Source organism: Oenanthe melanoleuca, chromosome 1A, assembly GCF_029582105.1.
Source record: "Oenanthe melanoleuca isolate GR-GAL-2019-014 chromosome 1A, OMel1.0, whole genome shotgun sequence".
Lineage (NCBI taxonomy): Eukaryota > Metazoa > Chordata > Aves > Passeriformes > Muscicapidae > Oenanthe > Oenanthe melanoleuca.
The window spans coordinates 29,695,276-29,716,093 of record NC_079334.1 but is presented as its reverse complement, the minus strand read 5'-3'; the positions used below and the strand labels follow the sequence as shown (position 1 = coordinate 29,716,093).

The window sequence follows — 20,818 nt, the reverse complement described above, 5'->3', positions numbered from 1 at the left end:
GTTAAATCTAAAGCTTTATTTAGTGCATCCAAGTTGACTTGTTTTAAGCTGAGAAATACATCATGACTAGTGCTTGGAGAGTTCCTCAACAGAAAATATACAGTTACTTCCAGTTGAAGGAATGAAGGATGGTCAAGCAGATCAAGAGCAGAGACTTCAAAATAGCTAGGATACACCAGGGAAGTTCACTGTAAACAGAGAAGGGCTCCCCCAAAGCAATGTGTTAAATCAAACTGGTTAAATAGAACCACTGCACCTGATAAAGTCCCATGTCCCCATTATGTTCTTTGACCTCTAGAAGTAGCATCGTTTCCCCACCTCTGCTCCCTCAGACCACTTGCACAAAGAATTTTACTCCAAAGTGATCATGTCCCCATTTTTATACTACAGGTACATGCTGAGCCCAATTAACCATGGAGGCAAGGGAAGAGGGCACAGGGAATAAGGGGACACAGGGCTTGGGCACACAGTCAAGGGGGAGGGCACCAGTAAGGGGAGGACAGAAGAGAGAGTGAGTGTGCTGGAGAAAAGATTACAATGGCAGCTAGTACTTTACTGTTCATGGCATGAAAAAAATCGAGCATCAATTGTCAAGGAGTTGGCGCATTATACAAGGTTTAAACAAGTCCAGCCAGCTACCTAAACTGTCTTGGCACTTACCAAGAAAATTAGCAGTGACAATGCCAGACTGAAAGTTTGCAATGACTTTATTTGGCATGGTGCACCCCACTGTGCCATTTATGTAGCAAAATGAAATATGAATGTCTCATGGGACTGTTTTTCATTGCTTACGGATGAGAATTTAGAACATCAGCAGCAATGAAAAACAATTCTGGCTTAAGAGGACAGCTGTAATTATCATAGAATATATGCATATCCACAATAAAGGCATGGTTCCCATGCAGAATGCATACTACTCAAGTGGACTAATAATATAGCAAGCTCAGGACCCTCAGAGTCCAGCCACAAAGGCAGAAATCAAACTTTCAGCACTTTAAAAGGGAAAATCTAGTGTTTTGAAGGCTCTATTTTCAACCACTTAAGATAATTAAACAAGAGGGATAACTATAAATAAATCATGTAAGTGAGGTGCAAACAAGACAATTTGTTAAGTGTAATTCATACTGTCATCAGGCCTTCCTCATATTAGTACCAGAATAGCAAGGAATGTAGTTGGCACTCCAAATCCTCCTAGCCAGATGGCTGCTTAAGTGTTGCAACCTTACTTCATAGGAACTATTTTCCAACAAGCAGCTCCAAAAAAAGAGACAATAACACATCTGCTTCCCATTAATCTAAATTAGTTCTCAAAAGTTCTTCTGAAGGGCGTAGCAGAAGGCTGTAATAGTGAGGATAAAAAACTAGCTCTCTGCTATGGTAGCTCTTCTGTATCTGCATTGATCATTTGATGCAATGAGATGCTGCAGTGCCCAGTAGATTCTGCTCAAATAGCAGCATGGAATGTCATTGCTCTCTAGAGAATTCTGTATGTCTAATTAATGTTCTGGAGTGTAGTTAGGGATACAGGTTACTAATTAGCATTTTAACTAGGAGATGCAATCCTGTGTGCTCTTAAGTGTTAAATCTACTTCTCATTTTGTGTTCTTGGGGCATGCAAATTTGTGAGCTGAGCTTCTCAGTACTACTGCAAGGTAGGGAAATACCTGTCTTGCCAATGGAGAACAAATACAGAGGTAAATACTTGTGCAAACTCACATGCGAATTCTGGCTGAGCCCAAAAATAAAAAATAAATTAAAAAAATCTGAAGAGACCATTTCACTTAAAACAGCTCCTGAAATTAAGGGTCTTCATCCATCTGGTAATCTGAAAGTTTAAGCAGGGAGGGGAAGGGGAAAGCCCTCTCAGAATTATTTTCAAGAAAACAATTCTTTAACTCGTCTCTAGGAAGTTAGAGAAGAAAGTTAAACATGTATTAAGATGGAAAACTCTGTACAAAGATATTGGCTATCAGTGTTGAACTACAACTACTATGCATCTTCTGGCTCCAGAGTTTAGGCCTACATCCAAGAGTAAATAAATCTCCAGCCTCTACAGAGAGAAAGGCTGAAACTGAAATGCCACTTAGAGCACAATATAGAGAGGGTAGAATTGAGGTGAGACAAACTTCTCTTTCACTGATGGCTTATGAACTGCTCCCAGATGAACCTAGAGAGGAAAAAGAACCCTTCAGATTCGAATGAAAGTTTTGCCATTTAATGCTTAATTTTTTTTCCTTTTTCTATTAGCTAATTCATATTTCTTCTGACTTGTATACATTTTAGAAGCCTTGTTTCGCCACCTGAATCCTGATGTTGAAAAAGCTGTTATTCAGTAAATAAGGTCCAGTGAAAGCAGAGGTTCATAAAATTCCTTACAGGCTACAAAGAAAATGCATTTAGTGCTCCATGTTCTAACTACATTCATATCTTCAACATACCATTTGTTTCCAAATCAGCTTGCTTACTTAAGTATTGCTTGTGCTGCAGTGCAAGAGATTTATTTTTATTGACCTGGGTCCATGATTATACAGTTAATTCACTTATTCAATGCAAGTCACCCTAAGAGGCATATACTCGAAAATTTACAACAGTTTTCCCTTTTTATCTTAAAAATCCCTCTGTACACCAATGGATGAAGGCACAGGATATGCAGGCTCACAGCTTTCCCAATAAAGTCTTTTGTTGAAACTGTTCCACCTGTTCTCAGCCCTCTAAGAAAAAAAAGTCTTGAGGACTCCACTTTGTGGAAGAGCTCTATAAAAAGCCTGAACGATGATTTTAAGTACTAAGGAGAAAATGAGAAACGTTAGGTACGTGAATTAGGAAATGTTAATTTCATGCACTTTAGGAACACACACTCACACCCCACAGTAGTAGAAGCAGTAGTAGAGGAAAACACTACATGTGTAGGGGTAGAAATATTTGTTACATCATGGTGCTGGCTGGCGATGGAGGGTTGCCGCCTTAGAGCCCCCTGAATGGTACTTCCACTCTGGAAAGCATTCACTACATCCATCTGCAAGGAATCAGAGATTGTGACAGCTTGCTCAGCAAGAGAGAGAGAGAACAAGAGAAAGGACCATCCCATCTATAACACACAAAAAGTAAAGAAAAAAAGGCACTTTTTAATAACAGAGCAGATACACAGGCAAGAGTTGCATTTAAAGCTGAAGAAAACAGAGGACTGAGGGATTACAAATCCATCCACACCCCCTTTTGACAGTCTCAGTCATACCAGTAAGAACAGCCACCTTAGTCAAAAATGGAGAGATTTCCCTCATAACACCCGCTGCATCCTACCTTTTCCAAGGCCATACCTGAGTTTGTATCCTGTTTAGGCCCCTAAACCACAAGATCTGACCCCGGCGCAATTCTCTCTCAGCATGATCGATCTCCTCTACATCTTCTGCTAGTTCTTCTTCAGGAATCTCCTCCTTTTGTGTTCCATGACCAGCTTCCTTAAGGAACTTCAGTCGGCTGGTTGGAATTGTTGAAATCAACTAACAGTGGATGAAATATAAAAATAAGGGTTATACTTTTTTAACAACAAAAAAAGAGTAATACCAGTCTAAAGGCTTAACAGATATCCTGCATACAATTAGCAAAGTGGAAAAGACTAGAATTACATAGACAGGATGACTGCATCAGTGTCAAACAATCACTCCATCTGAATAGCTGCAAAGCTGTGAATATAATTACTACCTCAACCAAGGTGGGAAATTAAACTTGGACTACAAAACAGCCTTGCCACGGACAAAGAATTCCACATTAACATTACTTTACAATGCCAGGAAGGAGCAGTACTGAAGCTACAAAAGCCATTAATCCTGTAGATGGTACTTGTATCTAGTCAGTTTGATGAGCATAACATGTCTCCTCAGGTGGGACCTTCATCACCTAAAGTAGCCACAATTAATTCAGAAATACAGAAGAGACATTCATTCTTTTGTGACCTGGGAGATATCAATCCATTTGCAAGAGTGAGTGATGTTTCCAAAATTGTATGTATGTATCTCAAGCTGTTACTAGGCTACTTGGTGTACAGCAGTTTATATATCTTAAAAAAAAAAAAAAAAAGCTACATGTAGTTAAGGAGAGTGATCGTTTGGTACATTATATCTAGCAGATCCAGATAAATTCCAAGACTGCTTTCCTTGATCATCACAAACCTAGAAACCATTTCTGCAGCTGCAGAGGCAAAAAGTCTGCTCCAAAAGCAAGATAAACAGCCCTTTATGCTGAAACTGCTACTGTGAATGCTCCCAGCTCACACTTCAGTTTCTATTATTCTCAGAAAATTAAAGCTCTTTGACTTTAATGAGATGCTAGAGCAGCATGAACTGCAGCAGGGAAGCTTCGTCCTTGCAAGACACTTTGGGTCAAAGGTATTTCAAGCCATCTCAATTCTCTTCTAGGATACTTTTAAACCTCAGAGTGACTCTATTTGATTTTTTTAAATAATTAATTTTCCAGAGAACCTTGTTAAAAAGCTTAGTCACTTTAAGAATATATTTCTATATATGTATTTACAAATAAAATTCATCCTACCAATTTTATGGTGAAACATGAAGTGCCTTTTACTTAGTGGAAGGAAAGAAACTGTAATGGAAAACTTCATGTGGTATGAAAAGTTTAGACAACTATGTCATTAAATAATAGAAAACTCTCTAGCTCTAAAGTTTCACGTAAATAAGCTTGCTGCTTACAAGCACTGTGTGCATGCAATAGTAATGACACTCTGGGGGGAGGGGAAAGGAAATAAAAGTCCAAATGTAATGGCTTAATAGGTGGGAAGACTTTTCAATTATGTCACAATTATGCAAACAAAGATTAAAGAGAAAGCTGGTTTGAGTTTTGCTGCATTTCTTGCTGCTCCAGGAGGTTTTTAAATCAAGAAACTACCGTCAAGTTTAGCAATTCTGATTTTTCAAGAAAACCATTAAGCGCCAAGTTAAGTATATTTTAACATTAGCATGTTCATTGCATCTTGTATTCTTACCACATTTTCTGGTACACATATCTGGCTGAAGATATAATTTCGTATTTAAAAGGTAGCTACAGCTGCTTCTAGTTCAAAATTGCTAAACAAACCAGCCACAGCATCTAGTTATGAAATGTAAGTAATTGACCCACTCTGAGGAAGGAATATTCAACTAAGAACTTTCCAGCTATTGAACAAATCAATTTTACTATTTACTGTTTGTCTTCATATATTCATATAGTCCACTTGAAGTATCTGAATGTTAAAGACAGAAAGTTTGTTTTTTCCATTTAAAGTATACGGTTTTGGCATTTTGAAAAATCCTTGTTTACCTGGCCCCAAAGTAGTGTGCCCATGCCCAGGAAAATGGACCACAGCCACTGTTCAATTGTGAGTTCTGAGCAACTAAAAGGCTTTCCACCAAATTGCACAATAATTATCTGTGAAGAAAAACATAATGAAGCATGTATCAGTGACCTTGTTACTAGAAAATTCCCTAATGCCTTAAGGCCACAATAGACAGCTCTCCAAGAGAATTTATTAAGCAGATTCTTTCACTATCTCAGCAGTTTGAGCAAGTTTCTAAACCTAAGCCATATTCTTCTGCTTTTCAGTATTTCAAGAAGTACATAATTATTCTTCAAATGTCACACTCATGAAAAGCTGTTCACTCCTCAATTTTACTTGTAGTTTTTTCCCTTCATTTCACAATTGCAGAATGTATTTGATGCTACAAATGTACAGTGATTACTTTTGCTATGAACACCCATCTTGCAACTAAGTCCAAGATTCATGAACTTGTATTAATAGAATTCATAGGGCCATAAGGCATGAAACACCTCAGAAGCAATTCTACAGGATATTACTATGTATAACATAAAGTTAAATATCAGACTTTAAATCACCACATGTAGTAAATCTTGGGGGAGGGGGGCAGAGATCTCAAAAGCTAAATTAAGTGAGCTCCTACTGCCTTAGCTATTACAAGCTGCATGGACCCTAATGAGCAAGGTATCTCTCTGCATAGGAATTATATGCATGAAAGTCTGCCCTGGAGAATCAACAATTCAAAGTAGCAGGGCAGGCATGAAAAGGAGACAGTATTGACCATTAAGTAGGGCATCTGACAGCTGAAAAAGCAAGGAGTATTAACTCAGAAAAAATTGAGATGACAAATCAGGAGGTGGGAAGGCATTCAGTCTGCCAAATATATGAAGAGAACACAGTGGCAGTCAGGAGTAATTTCTAAATGTTTGGCTTTGTTGCACAACAACAGTCAACGTGCTGTATACATAACACCAAAAATAAGAGCAGCTTTCTGAAGAAGTGCCATCCATAAAAATCTAAACCTGAGAGAGTAAATTCCCTGACTTAATGTGAAGGAGTGCATACATTTCTAATACTTGAACTGATAAGACTTCCATCAACTTAATGAATTATCAAGTCTAAGGAGAAGCTCAATATGTAGGCTATATGTCCCAACTAATCCAAAATGCAAATGGGTTCTGAAATAAAATATTTCATTATTCAAATATTGATTTGTTTGTTATTTCTTCTGACTAAATAAAGTGAAGGTTATTTGAGGGTGAAAATATTTCATGTAAACTATTTTCTGTAGATTGTTTTAAATCTGTGTTTTTCAACACCAGCATGTGAACCCAATCAACTGAAGATCATTTCATTTCCTTTGTTAGCATGTACTGAGTTAACTAACTAGCTTTTATGAATTCCCCTATATGTCCCTACAGAAGTCCCTAGACATCAGGTTTTTTTCACTTAAAACAACACTTCTACAATGTATACCAGTAGATATCACTGATTCCAGAGTCAGTGAGGTAAAAACTGATACTTCAATTTCTAAAGCTTATTCATGTCTACTCTCATTAAGAAAAGAAATTGTACCTTTTCTATAATTGCTTAAATGGATTCTTGTTTAGATACACTGTAGATATTATAAGAAAGATCTAGGGGGAAGGGGTGAATGAATAGATGACACAAATAACTTCTTTGTACTTTGCCAAGAGACTAGAACACCAAGATAAAATTGAAGAATTTTCTAGTTCTAGGTAACTACAAATACAACATTCCAGCATTACCAATTTCAAAGAGGTCTTACCTGAAAACTCCATCAAGCTGCACTTACAATTTACTTATTTTGTGCTTGACCCTGAAGGTTTACCACATTGCAGAAATTAGATCTCTGGCAATAGCTAATTGGCATTTCCAAGTAAGCAAGTCCATAAGTGCACTAAATGCATTTTTCCCCCCACCCTCCAAGAATCTGCTTACCTGCACAACAAATGTCCCCAGCACAATAGAACAGAAGATAGCGTTGTTAAAGATTCCTTCGAAAACATTTCTTTCCCCATGGATCTTTCGGGCATTAATTTCATTGAAAAGCTGCATCATCACAAATGTATTAAATACTATGGTATAATGCTCTGAAGGAGGAGCATGCAGAGGTGCATTTCTTCCACTATCAATGTCAAAAATTTTCTCACCTGTATAAAAGGCATTTATGAACAGCTTTATTAGTGTCTTTACACACACACTACAGCAAACTAATAGTTTTAAAAACACATCTCTCTACAACATTCAGAATAACTGTGTAAAGCCTCAGCATTCTTACCAGCAAACAGGAGCGTGAAGACCACTACAAGCTGGTAGAATGCATGACCCAAAATGTTCTTCATCATTGTACGAGAAATCAAAGGTTTGTTTCTACCATAAGGCTTCCTCAGCAGAAGAGCTTCAGTGGGTGGCTCTGTTGCCAGGGCAAGAGAAGCTAATGTGTCCATTATGAGATTTACCCACAGCATCTGCACGGCTTTAAGTGGAGAATCCTATAAAGATACATACATAAACCCTCCAATAGTAGAGCAGAAATTGCAGCTAATAAAGTCATTTATCATACAATATTGGCATGTTCTGAAGAGCATTATGTTCTTTGGACTACTATTTAAGTAGTTAGTTAATTCTTGAACTCAAGAATTAATCAATCATGAACTTTTTCAATCTTTATTAGCCAAAACAATCCCCCACTGGTACGTACTTGTGTTATGCAAGCTCCTGTAAAAGCAACAATTACTGCTACTACATTGACAGTAAGCTGGAACTGAAGAAATTTGGAGATGCTGTCATAGACATTTCTTCCCCACATAACTGCTTTAACAATACTGGTGAAGTTGTCATCTGTGAGGATAATATCAGAAGCTTCTTTAGCTACATCTGTTCCAGCAATACCCTGATAGAAAAAGAAAAGCATTATGAAATATAACAGGATGCACTCACTTTTTATGACAAAAGCTATTATGTCCTTGGTCAGCATTCACTTGGATGCACCATGTCTGAAGAACTGCTTTAAAGGCATCTAGAGGCCTAATGAAACAAGTTCTATTTGAAAGCTTTGCTCAAGCTTGGGAAAATGAAAACAAAGTAATGCTTTCTTTAAAATAAATCCCTTAATATAAATTTGAGAGTTGACAGTAAAGACATGTTAAGCTCTCCCAAAGAGATGTTACTGAGCCCTGTTCAAGCTGAAGGCCACCAGATGGTGCAGTGGTACAGTTCAAGCTATGCCCTAATTACTTTATTGTATGGATTCCAGCAGCAGGCAACACGTGTGCTTGCAACACAGTAGGATGATAAACATTACCAAAAACCTTTTGCAGAAGGGCATTAGCATTGAACAATAGAATATGCAACATCACTGCATGTGCATTGCAAAGCAACAGGACATTCTTAAATTTTAATTATCTCTAGTCTCCTACAGTACCCAAACAGCTGGGTTCTGTAAAATGATGCCTGAAAACACCTACTTCAAAAATCTTTTTTTCTTTTGGCATTCCAAATTCGCTTACTCAATAAAAAATTTAATTATCCTTTTTCTTGATATATTATTTTGTCAAGGAAATGAATGACCTCCACAGCTGTGTGTATACCTTAAAAGTTACCTTTACATATCATATGGCATATTTTAAGTGCTATTTAGGTAAGCAGGCAGAGAAGATAGTTCCTTACACAGATGAATACAGACAGCAACTGCAGGAAACATTCAAAACAAAGAAACAAATCTGCCCCTGACAGTGGCAACTACAGCAGCTGTACCTTACCAGAATAAAGATACTTGTTATAGTCTAGAACATTTCATATGTAGCTGTCAAATTTTTAAGTTGTTTTTGAAAAAAGATCCTTGAGAATGATGTGAAATCTCTTTCCCATTTTTTCTCTCAGGAGTAGAATCTGAGTCAGTGTTACTTTTTCTGCATGTGGTATAGGAAGAGTATGCTCATTTTTCCTTTCCTTTCAATTTCTTTAAGACTACAGTGACATGCCATTTAAGACTGAGAGGGAGCCCTGTGGCAAAAGGAAGCTTGAGGAATCTAACAAGAGTCTTGTCTTGAAAGAAAGCTAAAATCCACACACTTAAGGCGTGAGTCTATGCAGTAATAAGCACTTAAAAGCCAAAACACTGTTTGGCAGCCACATGAAAGGGCAGCTGAGAAAGCCATGTAATCTAACAAATCATCCAGACAGGTGAAGATCCTACACTATCATAAATGCTCTTGCTTCAGTTGTGCTTCAGAGGTACAAGATTTAGCCTCCACAGCCATTTTGAACATCAATTGGTAGTCACTTTCATTATGGTTTCCCTGTTCCTATGTATCCTTGAATGGGAAACAGATGATTAAGCCCATTCCATATCAGGTACAAGTTTTATTCTAATCAACAAGTGTTATGCTATTGCTAAAGTCACTTTCTTTTATGTTAAAAATGTTTCAGAAAACTTCAGTATTCTGTTCCAGTACTTTGCAATAAGCTTTTGTGTAAAATATTTTCAATTTGCACATAATTGGCAATCTGCATTTTTCAAGTTTTATTCAGTGGTGAATGCCACAAGGATATTTTCCATCAAATAAAAACATATTGAAGTTGGAATGTTGACTTCATTAATATAGTTGTATACTAGGCTCATGAAACAAGGTTCTGTTAGCTTAAGTGATTTGATAAGCTAATAATAAAATACTGAGGATTTTTAAAAGTCCTACCATAGCGAATCCAACGTCTGCCTTCTTCAAAGCTGGACCATCATTGGTACCATCACCAGTTACTGCTACAACTTGCCTCTGGTCAAAGACAGTGCTGTCAATTATACCTAAAATAAAATTACATACAAGTGTTACAGTTCTAAATTAACAACACAGCGGAGACTTAACCAAAAAGAGAAATCCAGTTTTTGTATTTATCAATCATAAACTAATAAAAAAAAAAAAGAGCAAACAAAAACAACCGACACCAAAAAAAGTTCTCGTTGGCTCAATTTCTCAAGCAGAAAGGAAAAAATCAGTTGGAAACAATTTCATAAAAATTTCCCATTGTTCAGTCCTAATTTTTATTTTTCCTAGAAGCAGTGGGGGGAAAAAATCTACTTAGAAGGTCAGAGAATTTTTACCTACCTTTTACTAGAGTGTGTTTGTCAGTGGGAGAAGATCTTGCAAGGACACGAAGCTTTGGCCAGATTTTATCTATTCGCTCTTGCTCTATCTGCAGAAAGAGCATTAATTGTATTTTACACACGTTGGAGACTTAGAATATCTGCTGATCTACTTGATGAGAGAGCCAGCGTGCTTACCTCTCCTTTCTCATTGCGTATTCTCCTGTTAAAGTCTTTGCCCTCCAAACACAGGAAGTCCTCACCAGGATTCAGAATACCACATTTCAGTGCAATAGCACGAGCAGTGTTAATGTTATCACCTGTGACCATACGTACAGTTATGCCTGCACGCTGACACTTTTTTATTGCATCAGGTACCTGTAAAGCAAGGAAAAAAACCCCACAGGCTCAGAGACTGTGCATTTGTTAAATAGATCTAGACATGTGAGTGAAAGGAATGCTTATAGCTCAGGATAACTCTTATTTTAAAATGAAGCCTGTAGTTATGGAACGTTAAAAAAAAATTAAGTAGCATACCACAATTCTTTCCCTAAAAACCACACAAATTGCAATTCTGGCAAAAGGCTTTGTGCCACTGCTATGTCTGTTCCCCTCCCTCCTGCAATTTTTTTAAATACTGCAGTATTCAAAAATACCACAAAAATCCTCATGACATATTAGGCTGTACTGAGTACTGGCATTTTATTTATGATTATGTGAAATAAACTACTGCTCATACTCCACTACTTCACCCATACCTTTTACTGTGAAGTGACAATAGTCCAGATCAGCCCAAATTTTCCACATGCATGAGGCATAAAAGCTTTCACAATTGAAAAACCTTACACCTCAACCACAAGCCAAACTCCTTGCCCTCAGTTCTCAGCTAACAACCTCACCTCTCTCCACCATTCCCCATGAGAAGCTAGTAAAAAGCACAATGGCTAATCTTGTCCAAACCAAAAGTCCTAATACTCCAAGTGGTAAAAAAGTAAGTTGTTTCATTTGCTGAGATCCTGCACAGTAAGTACCTTAAGTTATTAATTTTTACAGGGCCTCAGTAACACAGCATAAGTGACGTTAAGTAGTTTTAATCTGCTTTTATAGCTCCATTAACTTTCCCTTCAAGAAATTAGATTTTAATTTATTAACCATGCTTAAGGCATACAACAGCAGTTCAGTTTCTTGTACTCTGCATGATGAAAAACATGAATCCCATGTAAGAAAATCACTGCAGCTTAGCTGGTGACCTTACCTCAGGTCTCACAGGATCTTCAATCCCAACAACAGCAATGCATGTCAGACCAGTGACAATATCATTCTCATTGTCCCACTCTGGCTCAGGCTCCCCTGCTGGGAAGTCTCTGAATGCCAGGCAGATGGTTCTGAGACCTTCAGAAGCCATTGGCTCAATGACAGTTTTCACAATGTCATCACGGTCCCTAGGTCTAAATACCTTTGGTTCTCCATTAGCACTCAGTATTTTGAAGCACCTGGAAAGAAAGATTTAGAATTATCAAATTTTAACCAGAAGTTCAACCCACCCTTTGGCTCATTAGTCAACTCCAAGAAGTTTCTAGTGTTTTCACTAGACTCACAACTCAGGCACAAGAAGCCAGTAGTGGTATCTCTAAGGTAATCATCTCCAAATGCACTTTATTTCTTCACATGCAAAACCTACTTTCTGTAGAAAGATAACTGAGCCAGTCATCCTAGGATGGAAGTAATGCCCAATGAATTTCACATATACATCAGTTACCTCCCAAAAGTATCCATTTCTCCATTGTAAGTAAACAGACAGGTGTCTGCATTGTTTGAGTCAGGCAATCCAGTTTCAAGCTCAACAAAGTAATCCCACCTTGTTAACAGCAATAGAGTCTCAGAAGAAAGTACATTTTCAGAACATGCACGTGCTGCTTACACAGCAAGCTCCAAACTTACAGCACTATAAGCAAAATCAGGTACTGCTACCCTTCAGAACAAAAGTTTGCAGCCCTTCCCCTTCCCCCCCAATCTAAGAGAATTCAGAGAGCATCTGGTATGTGAGGCAACGTGAAATATGAAATTAAACACAAATATTGAAACTAATTAAAATGTTTGTGTAGGAGACTAGATTCACCAGTATGCACTCTAGCATTTCAACACATGCTCTCTTAGTTATGTTTCTTCATGCCAAAGATGCCACTGCTTTCACAGACAGCATATACACTTTACCAGTGTTGATGCCATGAATATAATACTACCAATGATTTTGAACAAGAAATTCAGTCTTGCTCATGTGTTCTTCACAAAATGTTGCCATAAAATAGCACCATTATGCATTAGTTTACAAATTAGCATTCATACAGCACCAGAGGGGGAAAAAAAGGTAATTTATTATTTTCATTAAATACCAAGATCAGACCTTGCAGACCTGCACAGATGACAAGTGTTACAGTTCAGTGTTTAGCCCAAGGACTTAGGGAATTCCCTAAAAGTTTCCACCTCATACAGAAAATTCAAATTAAGCTGTTTCTTAGAGCTTCAAAATTCATATCATAACTAAAATTTGAATTTTCTGATTTTACTTATCTGTTCAAATGTCAGCAGTCATTAAGGATATCTACTGTTAGCTGCAATCATAAGGCTGGTGACAAATTCAAACATTCCAAAATGACTAAATACATATAAATAAGTTCTATGCAAAGACTGAAACTCACTTCAAATATTTGACTTAGTGATAAGGAAAAAAAAAAAGAAATTGTTCTACCTGAAAAAGTTTCTGCATTTCTTCTACACTTACTAATGACTCATTTGTGCCTTATAAGTGTTCAAGTTTCAGTATTCCTATAACATCCAAATCAGTCTGGGTTTTCTTGCTCTTTGCCAAATGCCTTTATTATTTTCCATTTTCAGTTATTAGGTGGACCACATGAGTCTGGGACAGCTGAGTTCTAGTGACTTCTGCAGTTCAGTTGTCCAATATTATAAGTTACAAAATACTACAGAAGGTAGAAGTAATGTGAATATAGGCATACCTATTAATTGATTATGTTTGGGTTAAAATCTAGCTATGCAAAAAAAGTACAGATTTTAGATTCCATATCAAGAGGAACAAGAGTCCTTTAAAGATTGACATTTTGTTCTCAGCACAAAAGTTGAGGAGAAAGAAGAGTTCATATTTTTTCTTTAGTATATTAGTACTTTGTTAGACAATGATTTGGGGAGCTATTAACAAGGAAAAAAGTAAATTTAACTGATGAATATAATCAATGTGCTACTCAGACTAGAAACAGTTTGACATTAGAACCAAAAAGGGCCTGGCTACCAACTGCTGTTCCTAGAGAACATGATGCAAATATGTTTGATGTCTCTCCTCACCTTGTTAGGAGTTACCACAGCTGACTTCACACCTATAAAGGTTTGTCCCAGTGGTGCCTAATCGCTCACTAAGTCTAATCTCATTTTAATAAATCCTTTATAGGTGGGCAGATGGATAAGGAAGCAATTGCTTTGTCATATTAAAACCTCTCAAGTTGCTCGAACATTCAAGTTCAACCTCCTGTTAAAACGATCAACTTGAACAGAAAGTTCCCTCGTCTAACAGTAATATACTGAAAGTAACCATTTTCCAAAGGTACAAGCCCTTCCTGGAATTTGGGCATATCAACTTCTGGGACTTTAGTAGAAGGCAGGTGAGCATTTTGATCAACCACACCTAAAGATAAAATTGTTTGACTAAAGCATGATGACCATCTCTTTTTTTTTTTCTTTTTTTTTTTTTTAGGGAGTTGGGCTGGGGTGTTTGAAGTAAAGTAACTAAAGTGCTAATGGCCCATCTTACTGTAGAAAGTCAAACAATGGAAGGAGACAAGCTGTGAAGCTGCAGTCACAAGGGTCAGTCTCCCCACCTATCGCAACATTTAGCCAAATTTAAGTGCTGAATCACAATAGTAGTTGCTCTTACTTTTTAAGAACTATCTCAGAGGCACCTTTACTGAATATCCGGAAACTGCCATCAGAGTTTTTTAACACAGTACTCATCGATTTTCTAACAGAGTTGAAGGTGTACACTTTGTACAAATCCTCTTCTGGTATCTCATTTCTTACATCCTGATAATCACGTTTTAAATCCAAGAGCAATCCCAGCAAGGCACATTCAGTTTTATTTCCAACATGACGTGGTAGGCCACCTTCTTTTTCAGGAGGCTGCAAGAAGAACAAGAAGCATCACTGATTAGGTTAACTTAGAAACCACTGAAGCACAGCACTTAGAAAACAAGGAAGGACAGGCTTAGTTCTGGGATGGGGAGGTTTCCTTTTTTCAGTAATTACTTTATAAATTCCTATGAGTCATGATCCAAAGTCATGCTGCTGCTTTCTTAAAGTAACTTCTGTACCTATTTAGGATCTTTCAATCCTTTAGAAATCACCCATTAAGTTTGTATCAATCCCAACATGACCTTTTTAAAAGACATTTTCCATTACTTTAAATATTTATCTGATCAATTGAGTGTAGACCCTGAACAATTATTTTGGATTTTAAAAGTACAGATAAGTTCACATATACTGACTTTAGCAAGCTAAATGGCATTATTTCTGCTAAATTAAAGCATCTGCTCCTGTGATAATTCTTCAATAAGTTAGACTATGACCACATCACCTGTTAGCCTTCTTCTGAATAAACTAAGTCTTTAAGCTTCTTAAGTCTCACTACAAGTTCTGTTTTCCAGGCCATGGCCTATTTAACTGGAAAGAGTTCAGAAACAAGTTTCCAATCCTTTGATATAAGAAAAAGATTCTTATCTCAACAGTATGGGACATGCACATACTAGTCCTATAAGTAAAGAAGTATTTTTCTCAAAATATTTGAGCTTATACATGGGTTTTTTGCAGCAAAATAGGGAGAAGCACTTTCTCAGTCTGATATATCTCAGGTGCTAAAGCTGAACTACATTATTCATAACTCAGTGGTCCATTTTCAGTGTTCAGAGCTGCAAGATTTTGAACTTGTCTGTACTGAATACTTGCACTTTCAAGACGTTCACTTTAAGACACCAAGTTCTGGATACCCCAGAATGAGAGATATCAACCAGGAGTAAGTGCATCATCCATGGCACACAAAGATAACTCAGAGACAAACACCTGACATAGGAGGATGAGTTGAAAGGGCTGGGATTGTTCAGTCAGGAGAAGGCAGCACTCTGGGAGAGAAACTTTTTGGTGTGTATTGAATGCCTGAATAAGGCAGTTGGTTAGAACAATGGTAAGGACTGTCTAGCCAGACTTTCTAGTGGTGCCCAGTGAGAGGACAACAGGCAATGGATACAAACTGAAGCTTTTGAAACTCCATTTTAGGAAAGGAAACACCTTTTACTTGTAAGGGTGATCAAAATACTTGAACAGGCTGCCCAAAGGTTGCAAAGTCTCCATCCTTTGAGATTCTTAAATCCTGACTGGGTGCCCTGTGCAATGTGCTCTGACTGATTCTGCTTTCATCAGGAGGAGTGGATCAGAGGTTCTATCTAGAGGTCCCTTTCAGCCCTCTCTGATTCTGTAAAGCAGACTAACTCTACTGCAGTGGATGTAATTCAGTTAAAATTGTAGTAATAAGAGATTTGGTCAGCTTACATACAGCAACCTTTTTCTTGATATAGAAAGAGCTTTAGAAAACCGATGTGAAGCTCCTCATGTGCTGTAACTCATGACAGTATTTCCATCTTGTTTCAGAGAAATCACTGCTGTCCAGTACTGCAATTGTGGAAATTTTTGCAGACATACCATTTTTAATGGCTGATTAGTAGCTTTTGAACTGAGTTTTCACTGCTATTTTTACACAAAGCATTCATAGTGGAGGCTTCTATAAAATCTTGAAATGCTAATTCATAGACTAAATCCTACTTATTAATTTTACTGCATAAAGAATGGAAGTTATACAACATGTTAGAATAACTACAGCAAGGAAGCTATGTTTAGATTTTTAGAAAACAATGCACACAGAATGTTAAATAATCCACTATTTAAAATGTGTAACAGTCCATTAGTCTTTCAAAATGTTTCGCAAGTTTCAAACAAGATTTTGGCAAATATATTACAATTCTAAAACTTACAAACTTCTACAGCAGTAACTGGAATAATAATCCATTAAAATCCTTACCTGTAGTTACATTAATGTTTATTTTTAAATAGCTCTCAAATCCAGCCAAGACACTCTTCAAGTGGGGTAAACAGCCTCACTTATAAAAACAAACAACTGTGCACTTGAAAGGAAATCATCTTGAGATTTTATCTTTGAATTATCAGTTCTAACTGAAATAAATTTTCTTTCCCCACTGAGTTTCAAATGAATGGCTGAGCAATTTACAGCAGATACAAAATACCTTACCCTGTATTGTGCCACACATTTACACTGAAGCTGCCTGTGGCCATCAGACAATCTGCATCTTTTGGGAAGTTACTCAGTTATCTTGATTGGAATGAAGAAATCCACTTACCAGTATTTTGGAAGTATAAGCGCAATTAACAGAAATTCCTGTCACAAGATAAGCCATAGTTTTCTCTGGAATAGCCTCTGGTTCTGGAATTTTTTTATAATGTTTTTCATTGATGTAGGCTTGGACCACTGTCATTCTGTTCATAGTCAATGTTCCTGTTTTATCTGAGCAAATAGCTGTTGCATTGCCCATAGTTTCACATGCATCCAGATGTCTCACCAAGTTATTATCTTTCATCATTTTCTAAGGAAACAAAAGCAATTAACAGCAATCCATGACCATTACCTCACTTCAGAAATTCTCATTTATGGGGCCCAGTCTTACACAGCACTTTTAGAAAACACACAGTCATTAAGTCATCTGGCATATTTCAGAGGAAGAACTTGCAGCTGCCACTTTCTGTATAGATTACCCTAAGTCCATTATGTTGCAGTAAACTTAATTTTGAACAAGGTATATAAACACAGTCTTAATCTCCTGTACCTGCATGTCACACTGACTACTGATAAGTATTCAGACTTTTAGGAGCAAACAGTTTATGACAATATTGAGAAATGGAAAAGAGGTGAGGTTTGAGCTTTACCAGACAATGTTTAAAGTGTTTCTGGTCACAAATAAAGTCTAATGCAGCTTATTTGATCTGAAAATCAGATAATACAGATTTCAAGGATTCTAGATTCAGACTTATAATCAAATACAAAGTAGGAGTCTCTAAAATTTCAATTAAAACAGTGAAGGTTACGTGAGTTTCATAGGTTAAATATTGTTTAAAATTATTTTCTTATAGGCTGGTATAGTATTTTCACCTGTAAGGGGAAGATGAATTTCAAATGATACAGTGAGGCCACTACTAGTAAGTGCTGTAAATCATTAATTTAGAACACAGCCTAAGCACACATCATCTTTACAATTAGATTTTAAATAATCAGTCTCAGCATGCTCAGTAAGAAAATTAACAACAGAAAGAGCTTAAGTTAAAAAACATGCTGTACAATAAGAAGAAAACAAAATGGTTTACACTTTACACTGGGTTTACATTCAGCCATAAAAAAAAATTTCAATCTGGAAGCTTTCATAGTAGTTGTTTAACACATCAGCTAGGTAGAAGTTCAGATTTACAGGAAAGTTTACAGAAGAATTCTTATGCAGTTCAGAAAACAAGAAAAGCTTATTCCCAGTCTGATATACATACATACATATATACACACACACATATATATATACATATATATACACACACACATATATATATATACATATATACACACACACACACACACATATATATATAATATCTATTTGTGATCTAGCATGACTAAATTTGCATTTAACAGCTACTGAATACACCCACCTACCTTTAAAAACCTATTTGCCCTCTACCCACTTACCTTAACAGAGTAAGCCAGAGATATAGTGACTGCAAGAGGAAGACCTTCTGGTACTGCCACCACCAAGACTGTAACTCCAATAATGAAGAACTTCACAAAATACTGAATATAAATGGGGGTACATTCAGCAAGCCAAGGTCTCTTCTGAACCCAGAAGGTATCAATTACAAAATATAACACAAGGATAATGACTGTGATTGCAGACATCAACAAACCTTGTTAAAAAAAGAGAATAAACAGTTTTAAGAAACTCTCTCAAAAATTTGGCAATACAGATTATGGACACATGCAAATACTTCCACCTTTAGACAAGCTAATTTAGAGCTAAGGTTTCAAACAGGCAAGTCAAAACACTGAAATAGTTCTCAGAGGTGTTCCAGCATCCAATGCAAATATTTCCTCATGCATTTCACCTAGAAATTCCTAGAAATATTTTTTTTTTCTCCAATTTAATTGAAAAGCATGGAGGTAATTAGTAATAGGACAGAACAATATGTAAAGTCAGATAATTAAGCAGAACAAGAAGTGAAAAAATTCAGGAGGCCTTCACCAATTTTATGCTGACTGATTCAGTAGAGTGCTTCAGTGCAGTCTCAAAGCAGGAGGACAGGAAAATCCATGCATGAAGTAGATGAGTATTAAGGCTGTGTGGGGAACTACAGTGGGTCAAAAGGCACATAGAGGACAACAAGACCTTCTCGGAAGATATGAAAAAAAAAAATCTTTGACAAGGACAGTAGTTTGCAGTAAACAAATGGAATTTTTTAATCTCACTGAAAAATTAACATCACCATACACAACTGCAGAGTGTTACAAATAAAAATTTCATTGCTCCATTTCAGGCTGTAACTGTCTAATGATGCAAATGCTAAAGTCAGCCCTTCTTGAGCTGTGGGCTGGGCTACAAATCTTCTTGAAATTCCTCCCAGACTGAACCTTTCGACAATTCTACATGGATCAAAATAAATCCTGAAATACTTGAATTCAACCACTACACACTAGATAATATAGCCAAAATTTTATACTGAATTTCACTGTTGTTTAGCCTACTTTCACGTGGCAACAATTCACCAAAAATTTTGACAAAGCAGATGAATATTAGCTGATAGAAAAGTAGGAAGTCAATAAAAATGTTATGTATCAGCAAGGCATATGTTAAGTGGAAAATTCTAAGCCTCTGAAAGTACTAGGGATAACCTCATTGACTATACCACATTTTTCAGACTTCACTCAACTTACAGTTCTCTTGGCATTGCTAAATGCTATATCTAACCTAAAAAGATCTTTCATAACTGTTTTACAATGTTATGAAGGTGGAATTTTCCCTCCTCCTAGAAGCTGGCACTTGAAAGCCTGAATCTATTTAAATTAAGAAAAAATAAAAGCCATCCACCTGACATAGCCTGAGAAGCCATCAGCATACTCAGGCACAACAGCATGCTTCAATGCATTAGAATTTTGCACTTAAGTAGCCAGCCTTGAGTGATTTGATTATTTTATCTCCTCACAAACTATGCATATTCCAACTTTTTTTAACATGACATCAACATAAGGAGAGTACTGAGACACAGTACCTGCTTTGCCAATCTGAACTGCAAGCTTTGTGAGTTTGCCTTGGAGAACAGACTTTTCCTTCTTTGGCAAGTTTGCTTTCTTCTTGTCTTTCTCATCTCCATCTCCACCATCCTCACTCTTCAGTGGTTGCATTTCCATGGCTGCACCATCCTGAGCTTTAGCTAGAAGTCAAGATTAAAGAAAAGTTTAGTCCCCCTAAATCCTTTAGGTGAGTCTCCCAAATCAAGGACACCTAAAAAGCTTAATACCCAGCTCCACTAAATATAATAGCAGAGTACTATCTTGTGTCCAGAGGGGCCATACTACTCATGAATGTTTAAAGAAGTATATTGTGTATAAGTGATAGAATATCAGGTTCAGTGAAGCATTTGTTTTGGGCAGATTCACTTATGCCATCTTTACCATAAGTGCTTTCTATGTAAGGATTCAACATTTTTATAGGAAAGTCTGTATTCATTACCTTTGCTCTTAGAAAACAGATAGTTACAAGAAAATCAGAGAACTTGCATTTACCTTTGTTACGGTTTTCAACAGCTCCATCTTGCTTTTTACCTGTCAGAGAGGGAAACATTGCATTTTAAGCTGGCTGTGCATAGTTCATAATTTTATTTATGGTTTTATATAATAACTACGTTACTCTGCTAAAACAAGAAACCACATTTTAAAAAAAGTCAGCTCACATAAACGGTTCATGGCACTTTTTGGACTTGACTTTTCCCATACAAGATTGCTGCAGTGTTAATCTACTTCAGTCAAGTTTGCCCAGATTTCTGATATTGACACTTAGGAGGAAAGCCTTACAAAAGACTTCCTGACATGTTTTTCTAGGAAAGATATTTGTGACAATTAAGTGATTTTGGTGGTCTCCCTCTTGCTGTGTTCTTCCAGTACTTGCTACCACTATCTGACTACCTCTGTAAATAAACTGCAAGGTTTAAACTTCAAGAATCAGTGCTTTTATACAACA

General features: G+C 36.8%; 1 protein-coding gene across 4 annotated transcripts in view; it reads right to left on the bottom strand.

The window, feature by feature from the left end:
- The window catches only part of ATP2B1 (ATPase plasma membrane Ca2+ transporting 1), a 58,875-nt gene that overhangs the window by 2,747 nt on the left and 35,310 nt on the right, over positions 1-20,818 (bottom strand). For 3 of the 4 annotated variants that reach the window (XM_056509502.1, XM_056509496.1, XM_056509511.1), the window contains exons 7-20: positions 20,365-20,403; positions 19,851-20,012; positions 18,277-18,491; positions 16,889-17,131; positions 14,362-14,603; positions 11,671-11,908; positions 10,614-10,793; positions 10,438-10,525; positions 10,030-10,136; positions 8,034-8,225; positions 7,611-7,824; positions 7,271-7,482; positions 5,314-5,421; positions 3,318-3,500 (exon numbers count right to left, since the gene is read on the bottom strand). In XM_056509502.1, the coding sequence (XP_056365477.1) occupies positions 3,318-3,500; positions 5,314-5,421; positions 7,271-7,482; positions 7,611-7,824; positions 8,034-8,225; positions 10,030-10,136; positions 10,438-10,525; positions 10,614-10,793; positions 11,671-11,908; positions 14,362-14,603; positions 16,889-17,131; positions 18,277-18,491; positions 19,851-20,012; positions 20,365-20,403 (2,423 nt within the window). Of the gene's footprint in view, positions 1-2,929; positions 3,089-3,317; positions 3,501-5,313; positions 5,422-7,270; positions 7,483-7,610; positions 7,825-8,033; positions 8,226-10,029; positions 10,137-10,437; positions 10,526-10,613; positions 10,794-11,670; positions 11,909-14,361; positions 14,604-16,888; positions 17,132-18,276; positions 18,492-19,850; positions 20,013-20,364; positions 20,404-20,818 lie in introns of all 4 variants that reach the window. The other variant, XM_056509518.1, reaches the window with a different exon arrangement.